The following is a 10,989-nucleotide window of genomic DNA, read 5'->3' as shown; positions in this document are numbered from 1 at the left end:
TGTCTTTGCAGCCAGCACCTCCTGACTTGATGAGAGGGAAGATCTCATGTTCTTCTGGTTTTCTGACCATGGGGCTTTTTCATAGTCTTCTTAAAAATGCCTCCATGTAGCCTTCACAGAGCCCACATGGATGTTTTCAAGTGTCCTAAGCCACCATGTGTTGTGCTGACACCAAGGGTTTTGCCTGTGCCAGAATGGTGTGGCCACGACAACATGCTTGCTTTCTCAAATAAGCAGCAAATCTAGTCTAAAAGGTGTCTTGATCTTGTTTTCAAAATTTACTCTAAATTTTTATCTTTTGACACTACTTCACTGACAGGAAGCCTGCAGCTGGCGAGGGACCATAGGTAACAGTGCTGTGGCCTTCAGTCAGGAAGGGAAGATCCTTAATGCCCTTTCACTTCTTCCACATCAGTTCCAGCTTTGCAGCAAGTTGTTTGAGGGGGATTTCAGTATCTTAGAAGTCAGTACGTGGCTCTTGCCATGGGAGTGGCTGACTTTTACCCTTCCCATTGAAGGGGCTGCCATGGCTGTGTTTCCTGAGGAAATGCAGCCAGTGGCGCTTGGGGGCACACTTCCTTGGTTAGATGGGGAGCCACAAGGTCCTCAAGCCTCTTCATGGTATGTTCATTGAAAAATGTGAGAGCAAAGTCATTGACTCATAGCTTATGATTCTATATTCTTTCCTGAGCAATGCTGCTGGAAGGTGATCTGAGTCCTGGGTCAGGGCAGCAGGACTTTGCTCAAAGGCAGAGAGAGCGAATGTGTGGTGAGAGAGACACAGTTTTCTTTTCTTTTCCTTTCCAGTATAACAACATAAATGTGAGTGGACTGGAAGCAGAATTATTTGTCTTTGTTAACATTTTGTTTTTTTCTTTGTTTTTCTAGGATCTAGTTCAGGATCAAAACTAAAAATTCCTGAGCTGAGTATAAATGGCGTACAGCACATTGTTCAAGCCGGCCAGACTTTAAACCTCACCTGCAGGTAATCAGCTGAGTGGGATTATGATACTTTGGCAGGGACTTCATACACCTGTCGCTTTCTTTTTTTTTTGTAACTGAAATTAGAAAAAAAATTAAACCTTATTCTGCGGGGAAAGGTGGGGAGTGAACTTCAATGGCAATTGTTTAATAGTTCTTTGTTGTTTCTGTTGTTGTTTTTGGAAAACAAGATAAAAGAGAGCCCCATAAATAGCCTGATATAATAAAAAAGAAAGCTTGGGAACCAGAGCTATATAATTGCAGCCCAACATAATTGTTTCTGCTTCCTTATCTGTGTTTGCAGGGGGGAAATGGTTCATTCATGGTCTTTGCCTGAAACTCTTAGCAAGGATAGCAAAAGGCTGAAAGTAATTAAATATGCCTGTGGAAGGAATGGGAAGCAGTCCTGCAGCAGTCTGACCTTGAGCAGAACTCAAGCAAGTGACACTGGAAATTATAGCTGCAAATACCCAACAAGTCCAGCAAAAAAGAAGAAGGAATCTACAGTCTATGTATTTATTAACGGTAAGATTAAGAGTTTTTTTAACACTTCTTGATACTTGCTCTTCAATACAGAAAGTGAGAAAGTAAGGCAGTTCAGCTGTGGCCGAGTTTTGAATGACATTTTCAGCCTTGCATAATGTTAATTTGCCAATTAATATTTAGAATCTGCTTTCTCGGAACTTGCAAATACAAGTGGTAGTCTTTTATCAGTTAGGAAAAAAAATGAAGCAAGAAAAAGACCCAATCCAACTACTTGCCTGGAGTAAACAGGAGTCCAGATGGAAGTGGACTACAAGCAAATATATGAAATAGGTGTCAGAAATCATATCCTACATGCCTGAATATGATGCGATTTCTAGGCAGCTGAAGGATGCCAAAGCTGTCTGTCCAGATCTCTTACCTGGCTAATGCTGCAGAAAGTTACTATTTGCATGTGAAGTTGTATTAAAAAATGTCCTGTGTAGTCCATGTCACACAGATTGAAAGAATCTAGAATAAATGGAATCAAATTAAACACTGAGTTCTGTTCAGCAAACAAGTATTGTGTAATGTATGGGAAGTGCTGGAATTAGGTTAGTTAGACTATAAAAGAAATTGCTTTCTGATCCTGCTTCTTTCCAGGGTATTAATCAGACAGTTTTGAGAAGAGTTGAAGTCAATTGACACAGCAATAGAAGAACAAATTATAGACACATTGGGGATTTAATTAATACTTTAGTTTTTCCTTATTTTTACAGAGTAAAATTAATAGATTACTGTAGTATTTCAGGACTCACAGATTTTGAAAGCCCATATTACAGAGAACGTGGAACTGGAAGTTTTCCAAAATCTGGGTCTGCTTCATCCATTGAGTTCACATCAGACTGAATTGCCCTTTGTTTTCACTTTGTGATATGAAGAGGGAGACTGGTGCTGTGGAAAAGCAGAATGAAGCAGACATCTCACTAGACTGACAGAAAATAAGATATCTCTCCCCATTACTGTGTGTTGCTTTATTGAGTACTATTGGTTATTTCATGCTGTTCATCCTACTTTCCTTCACCTGAAATATGCTACAGAGTGTTTTTGTCTCCCAGCTCTTTTCATATAATTCTCTGTAAATCCAACAACAGATGCACCCATGGAAGAATAGCCAAAATAGGATATTCATTTAGTGACCAGCAGACTGCAGCCTAGGGAAAGGTACAATTTCCTTGGATGCCTTTTGCAAGTTTTCCATCACAGGACCTTCTTGAATCTCCCACCTTGGATGTCATCTCCGTCTGAGACCTACCCACAATCCTGTCCATCCCTCATGAGAAGGACCTCGCTGCTAAACTGACTTTACAATACAAGGGATGCCTTTGCATTCTCTTGGTCTCTTACCTATTTCAAGAGTTAATTTTTCTGGATCCTAAATTTTTACAAATGAGAGACACAACCAGTCTTCTAACCCTTCACTGCCTCCCAGCTTGCATGTGGCTTACCTGCATTCTATTAGATGATTGTAAACCAAAGTTACCTGCAGAATTCACATGGTGATGGAAGAGAAATGTATCACTGTAGAAATTATTTCTGGACAGTTCCATGCCAGCCCTTGGTTTTGTTGATTTTTCAAAGACATTCAGTCATAAATCTTGATGTCACTGCTGAAGAGACAGCTAGATTTTATAGCTCCTCCTATCTTAATTGCCAAAAAGGTAGTAAAATGTTTAAGGAACAGAAATGTAGCAGACTTAGACCTCTCTGGCCTGTTAATTTTCTGAATTTGACAATAATTTCTATTGAAAACCAATTTTTTAACGTTGAAGTGTTAATTGTGTCCCAGGAAGTGTTTTTCCTAAAAGTTAGGGAAAACTATGGATAATGAGGGAGGCTACAAGGTAGCTGCTCATTTTAATGGCTTTTGAAAGCGTCACTCTGCCCTAAGGTGGAGAAAGGTCTGTTAGTCTTCCAAAACTTTACGGGTTCAGGAGGAATTGTTGAGTAAGTTAGAAAGAAACAAGATACTGAGTACCAAAAATCGCCCTTTATGGTAAGCGTAGCATTAGAAAAAGTATTTTCTTTCTCTATGCTATCTCATTATCTCTTTCCTATGTGTCTCTTAATGTAAGTCACTGTTTCTGTGAATATGCATGAAATTCAATTATCTAGCTCAAGTGGGGTGGAGATGGGGGTAACAAAATCCTCTGTGAAGACTCTCTTTCCTGAGTTCAGTTTTTCTTTGCATTAATTTGTGGGCATTTAGGAAATAAACTTTCATGAAATTTGGGTCCCTCCTAGTTTAGTATTGTTTCCTGTGACAGGACGTTGTGTCAGTCCATTTCCCATATTAGCTCCATGTGGATCACCAAGGTGCCTGTTTCCCATGTCTTAACATGCTGCAGATGAGAACAAATAGTTGCTATTTACAAACACAGAATCCGAATCAGGAAAGTTGATATTGTTTGTACAGGAAGTCATCACTTATTGTTTTAAAAATGTTCTTCGTTTCCGTAATTGGAGTGATACTGAATATGAACTGGATTAAAAAAAAAGCTCAAAGACCAGACCACAGTAAACCCAGTAAGTCCTTCAGTTCAGTGATGAGTGTACGCTACAGCAGAAAATGATCTGGTATAGACCAAAACAAGACTCAAGGCAATGAGAGGAAGACTGCAAGTCCCACAGGCCCCAGGATGACTTGAAACATTTCTGAAGTCCTGCTTTTGGGGGCCAAGGAGAGGCAGGCTGGTGACTTGCCTTGGAGGAGCTAGTCCTGACACCACCCTTCTTTCAGCTGGAGAGGTCACTACAGAGTTGCAGAGGGGAGTGAGTGCACAGAGTGTCTTGGCAACTCTTGACCCCACACAGCTCAGGAATTGAGGCATTAAGTGAGGGAAATGCATTCTCTTAAGAGTCTTCAACTTTGCCTCAAGAAAACTGATGGCCTGACTTCCCCCACAAGCCATGGGAAAAATCTGAAATGAAGCAAAGCCTCTTTGCCAATTTCTGCACTGTCTCAGACCCAAAACTGCTCAGAGGTTTGTTTTGTAAGGGAACTGTAGCCTAATACTAAAAAGGAAAGATTTGCAATGAACGCTTACTGCATACATTGCAATGAGGCATGGGGAATTTTCTGCTTGAAAAGAGATAATGATGGAATAAAGACATTTAAGAAAGACCAAATTATCAGCAGGCTGTTCTGAATCCTATGTAAATTTCCCTGGGGACAGTACTAAGGGCTTTTCTTTCTGTCTACTTTGTTCCAATATCTCCAAGGCACTTTTCAATTACTAGAGTTCATTCACTGTCTTAAAAAATGTGTAGTACTCTTAATTCTCTACTCTCACAATTTCTCGCCTTTGAACAATTGGTCCTATGTAATGACAAAGGAAAAGCTTGTAAGTTCAATTACACTGATATATCAAAGTCAGGTTTTTGCATTAATTTAAGCAAACTGTGATTCAAGTTGAAGTGTTGCCATTTTCTGTGATGAAGACCGCTTTTGTCTAGTAATATACCAGAGTAAAATCTTAATTCTGCTGCAACAGAAAACAGAAGCCTTTTTGAAGTAAAACTGTATTTGGCTATAGGGCAGTAGCCCATTTCTTAGTCAGTGTTCTCCCTCTCCTTGTCTTTTCTCATAATCTTACAGTGTATATCTTCTGGTCACTTACTTTTCCTTGCAGAACGAGACGTTTTAAAATCAGACCTCTAGGCTGTGTTGGTTGTCTATTCTCTTTCTATACTTAACAGAGAACAAAAGGAGCTTCTGGTATATAGTTTTCATCACTGACTTTTCAAGAAATCTGGAGAACAATCTTAGAATGAGTTTCTTGCTTTGGTATGATTTAGGCCAGGTGAGGCAAACCAGAGCTGTGTAATTAATGGTACAGGTTCTGAGAGACTTGTGCTCACCAATGCCTAGAATGTCAAATATGTCCACTAGTTGTATGTATTTGGTTTGATGTATGTCTTGGGCTCAGCAGTCCAAATTGAAGGGCTTTATCATTAGGGAATTCAAAATGTAAGCATTTGAAATCCCAAAATGTGGGATTCTGAGCTAATTTTCAAACACTAAAGTTGTATGCTGCAGGTTCTGCAGGGTTTTAGAACTTCCTGGGCATTTCCCTAGGAGGTCCTCCTTCTTGAAAGATGGCTGGATCCAGACCCAGAAAGGACATGCATTTAAGATTTAGCTTGAATGGATTGACTCCTGTAATCCTAAAGATACTATTGTTGCAGAACATGGAGGGTATGCAAAGAGTTCTGCAAAAAGGTCTCTTCCGATCAGAAGTATCAAAATCAAAATAATTCAAGCGGTTAAAAAAAAGCAGTAAGACAAAACATCCTGAGTGCTAACAGAAAAGGAGATTTTTCTTCTTTTTCTTTTTTCTTATTTACAAATTACACACTGACAAAAGAACCTGCTAAGGCCTGGGAAACTCTTCCTCTCTGTGCCTTTTTTTTTTTTGTCTTTGCTTTTGGCACAGTTTTAACATAGGAGCAGTACGGTTTTGGCTTACACCGTCTCAGTCAATACTATGATAGCGCTTCTGTTATGAAGAGGAAACTCGTTGGAATTAAACTATGTTGCAGCTGTATCAAGTATGCGGACACATTTTTAGTTTCTAATGAGGTTCCTGTTACAAAACAGAGACCTCTAGGACATGCTGACGTCAATCGCCGATAATTGCCACGCTTTTGTCATTGCGCATACACGAACTCCGTATCGCAGGGCATTGAGTGTAGCATGTGCAGACCCTTTGGCAGCATCCAACACTCTGCACTCACCCCTCCATGGTTCTTCTCCCTCACCAAGCCTCGTAGCTCCTACTGAAACAAACACCTTTTCAGGGTGACCCATCACAGTGGAAGGATACGTCTGGAAGAGTGTTCCTAAAAACCCTTAGCCTTTCTAGGGATTGCTCGCTGAGTGTAGTAATATCTCTATTGTGGATTTCCTGGATAATATGACTATTTTTTCCTGAAGATTTTTAACTGTTTTATTTGTGCCATGGTCCTGTGTTGATGGTAGCACACTATTACTAGTCTCAAAGGAAGCAAACCAATCTTGCCTAAAAATTGTTGTACAATTGTATTAGAAATAGTTTGTGTCTGAATGTGCTCTAGATATAAATTAATAATCATATAAGCCCAGGTAAAAGAAAGAAAAACAAAAAAGATGAGGTATACTTTAAGTCTCAGGTTTTCTTTCAAGGTTTAGACACACTCGGTATTTGAAGAGTGTTACTTTACAGGTGAGATGGGGCAAAAGTGGAACAACTTTTCTTCTAGAATAAGACATACAAAATGGGATTGTGTTTCTTTAAGGAAATTAGGCATACAAACCAGTTCAACAGACACATTTCCTAGGGCATGATTCATCTCATGGTAAAGCAGATGTCTAAAACAGTTCAGATGAGTCCCACTGCAAAATTCCCCTTTTCTCACCAGGGGTAACACTAATGGTTTGGCTCCTAGCTCAGTGAGAAATGTCTGTATTGTAGATGTGCAAGTGAGCCTGGAATGACGCTTGGTGCGCAAGATTCTTTTGGAATGAATTCTGAACAGCCTCAATAATTTATCTGGGATAAATAAAGTTAAGGAGGTCTAATCCTTTCAATGGAAAGGGAATGTGGCAATTGGCCCATGAACTTCAATGAGGTCTGTGTGTCTGTTCTTTACCAGAGACTGTGGTCCTTTTCACATGCATGAGGAAAAAATATGTGAATGTGATGAAAATATTTCTCCTGTTTTAGCCTGAAAAGAATCCTAAGGATGAGCCAAGTGTAAGTAGGTATTTTGGAAAAACTTCAGAGGATAAGCTTTTAGAGATTTCAAGGAGCTTAGATTTTCCTGCAGAGACTATTCTTCTTGCAAATGTATAAGTCCTCTGACTTACATAGCTCAGATTATTAAAAACAAAACAAACCCAAGAACAGTAGCTGAAGCTTGTGGAAAGAAAACCATCTCCATCTTTTCTGAATTTGGCATTTCAGTGTTGGCTAATTTAGTTGTTTGTGCGAACCCCATAAATAGCCTAGACAGGTTACTGATACCAGACATAATATTGCTTGTGTTAAGTCTCTTATCGAGTTTTTATCTGGCTGCCAACCAACTTAGCAAAAAAGCTGCTATTTATGCTCTTTAACAATGTAGCAAATGACCTTCATGGATTTTGTGATTTCATGAGTGCTCTTTGTGGTTTCATGTTGATTGTAACTGAGAGATATTGTAAGGAACACAGTCAACCCAGCACATAGTCATTCATTCTAGGCATGATTTAAAAATACACTGAACTGATTGTTAAAGTAACCTTTAACATACATAAATATTCTGGCTGTCCAGCTTTCATTTTGCTGACCTGATCACAGGCAGCTCTGAAGAAAAAGAATAAACCAAAATAAACCAACAACCCAAACCAATAATTCATAAAAACATGGTCAACTCCTTTAGATTTTCTATTCCAAATCCCAGTGAGGCTGAATGTGTAGCCTGGATGTGGTCTTCAAGATAGGTCAGTCTGTGATGTTCCTTTTACATCAAGAGCTTTCTGAACATAGAACTGAGTGGAGCTGGCCCAAAAAATGCTGGTGGGAAATTCAGTCATGCCAGATGTGCTGCCACCCAGCTATGTGGGGAAGGTTCATTTACCCGCCCCTCAGAAAGAAATTTAGAGGAAATGTAGTGGGAGCTAATTGCAGTAGCTGGCGTTGTGATGGGAAGGAAAGAGGAAAAAAAAAGGCAAGGAGAGCTGTTGCTTGGGGTACAGAAGAATTCCATGTTGTTGGCAAACCCTGCCAGGGTGGCATAACCTGCCTTGGTGCTTCTGTGTGTTCAACTTCACTTGATTCAGGCTGGTAAAGCCCATACCAGATTCAGATCTTGAGGCACTAAAAGTATCCCGTTATGGCCTTTAAGCTGGAAGGAGAATAAAATCAAAGGGAATCAGGAAAAGCCTCCATGCTCATTATGAAAACAAAACTGTGCTAGGAAACACGATGCGTATTTCTTTTAATCAAAAGCAGGAAGACATTTGGAGCACTTGGGGCCATCGATTGCCCTCTGGCCCACGGCGGAAGTCCCCGGTGATGTCAATGGGAGCTCTGCACGCGAATAGCGGGGGCACGGCGACGCCTCGGCGCACACCGCAGGGAGGCTACCAGAAGAGGCTGTGACCCAGCTTTGGAGCCCACCAAGGGCAGTCAGAACAATCAGGCCACTTCTATTCAGCACTGTTCTCCAGGCGTGGATGTGCATTTCCACTGAAGAAGAAGTAAGAAAAACCGAACAGGGTGTTTTTTGCCGGTTTCCTGTCCCTGCCTTCGGACAGGCAGAAATCCTGGAGGAGGTCTGTGCTGCACAGCCCCCACTGCCTCAATATTGGCATCAGTCAATGGTGATGCTCTGTCTGCAGACAGCGCCGGCAGTCCCCCAGAACAGCTCTTCCTCACACTTACAATGATCTGGAGATTATGGTACAGGAAACCACTTTGCAAAGCTTGCTGGTTTTGGGCAGAAGCTCTTAATTTTGTGACAAAGACAAACGAGTCTTTGGGGAGTAGTAAATTGGTTTGTCTGGTGATGTTAAGGGCAGGTGACCTCTTCTGTGGCTGCAGTCCCTGAAACAAAAAAGGTTCTTTTCCTTGTGCTACAAACAGGTTCATTCTTGGTCTTTCCTTGAATCATACTGCAGAGGAAACGTTGGCCTAACAAATCCTCAGGGCATTTTTTATTACATATGCATCCTCTATTACTCATAAGTTCCTTTCGCTGTCTCTGTGGACATTTAATACCTATTATTAAATAATACTTTGTGGCTTTTATTTCAGGAGGTTTAATAACAGTTTCATTAAACCACTTTAGTAAAATTTTTCTGTATCCTGGAGTACATTTTAAATCTCTGCCTTAGGATTCTCACCAGTAAAACTTAGAGCAGGATCTGTTTCTCTTCCTGTTTGATGTCTCAAACAAAAATATTATTGCATATAGTAAGAAAAGAGGATCCTAGGGGCAGAACAGTCTGATGACCCTGGGAAGTCCGTATCATACTTTTGAAAGGCAAGCGAACGTAACTTACTTGAAGAACTACTTGAGTGAACATAGGTCAACATGCAGAAGTTTGGGGCCAGAACACTTGAATCAAGTGTGAGGTTTTATAAGGGATTGGTTCTTGCTAGCTTTACTAATTTCTTATCCAAGAAAGATTTCCATTGTTATTTCTAAGATTTTTGAGTGAAAATAATGGGATTTGCCTGAAAAAACATTAGAGCTGTAGATAAGAACAGAATTAAGATCTTAATGTTCTGCTTTTTTAGGAGTTAAAAACCAAACCTTATGTGAATTTGGAGGTAGTATATCTGTGATGTGAGTCAAACTGAAACTTCAGATCTGAACACCTGCAAAGAAGATTTGGAGCCAGAGCCTGTGGCCTGAGCCCCTCTTTGTTAAGTGGTCTGAACAATAGCAGCAGCAATGTTCCCTGTTCCCAGCGCAAGCTATTTATGACAAAGCCTTTTGTTAAAGGGATTGTTCAAGGGACGGTAAATTACTCTGCCAAGCTTTAGTTTTGGGTCAAGAGGAATTAATGTTTTCCTGGCATTTTCATTTACCTTGTCACATAAAAAAGAGACACATAGGTATTGTGATAGTGGGAAGGAGGAGAAGAATTAACTCTTTCTGGTCTGTATTCTTGGAGATGAAAATATGGCTGGATAAACACAGATTCTTTCTCCTGATGCAGTCAGTGTGAATTTTTCCTATCAATTTCCTTGCAGACAGTAGGAAAGTGTACTTTGCAGGGGGTTCCTGATAAGTGGATTTCAGCTCACTTCCTATATATTTACTTTTCCTGGTGATAAAAAGATACAAATTCCATGAAATATGAAGCACGTATCTCAGCAGTAGAGGTGCTGCTGTAATGGAAAAAATGGACTTCAACTGTCCTGAAATTTAAAGAAGATTTCAAAGTACTGATACTAATATTGAATGATAAATATATCTTCAAATACTTAAATAATAATTTGATGAACATGTTCAGACAAAAGTAAATGGAAGATTGATCTCAGGACTTCGTTTAGCTTTCATTAAGGACAGTGCTAGTCTGTTTTTTTAGTCTTTATGCAGCATTGCAATTCCCATACACTGCCTTAAGGTTTCACATGTCAACCTTTATTTTTCTTTTTTTTTGCAGATACAAGCAATCCATTCGTAGAGATGCACAGTGATATACCTAAAATAATAAACATGGCTGTAGGAAGAGAAATTATCATTCCATGCAGAGTCACAGCACCAGACATTGTTGTTACTTTAAAAAAGGTACCTTTATCCAAGCATGCTCTGAAAGTGTTACTGTGGATGATGTTTTTGTTTGTTTGTTTACAGCTGTTGTAATGCTTTTGAAATATTTTAACAATTTAATATTTCTTATGCAACCTTTCTGGGTGTCAATGTGTTCAGAAATATTTCAATCCTGGAGGCTTCATTTTGTGTTGCACAGAAGGGCTTCATCAAATCTCCTACAAAGGGTGGGAATTTTCT

General features: G+C 39.8%; 1 protein-coding gene across 1 annotated transcript in view; it reads left to right on the top strand.

The window, feature by feature from the left end:
* Window positions 1-587: 587 nt before the first annotated feature.
* Window positions 588-10,989, top strand: part of FLT1 (fms related receptor tyrosine kinase 1) — a 91,637-nt gene continuing 81,235 nt past the window's right edge. The window contains exons 1-4 of the mRNA XM_062514918.1: window positions 588-621; window positions 889-985; window positions 1,286-1,506; window positions 10,643-10,767. Of these exons, the coding sequence (XP_062370902.1) occupies window positions 588-621; window positions 889-985; window positions 1,286-1,506; window positions 10,643-10,767 (477 nt within the window). The remainder of the gene's footprint in view (window positions 622-888; window positions 986-1,285; window positions 1,507-10,642; window positions 10,768-10,989) is intronic.

The sequence above is a fragment of the Cinclus cinclus genome, chromosome 2 (assembly GCF_963662255.1).
Source record: "Cinclus cinclus chromosome 2, bCinCin1.1, whole genome shotgun sequence".
Classification (NCBI taxonomy): Eukaryota; Metazoa; Chordata; class Aves; order Passeriformes; family Cinclidae; genus Cinclus; species Cinclus cinclus.
This window is presented reverse-complemented; position numbering and strand designations above follow the sequence as displayed.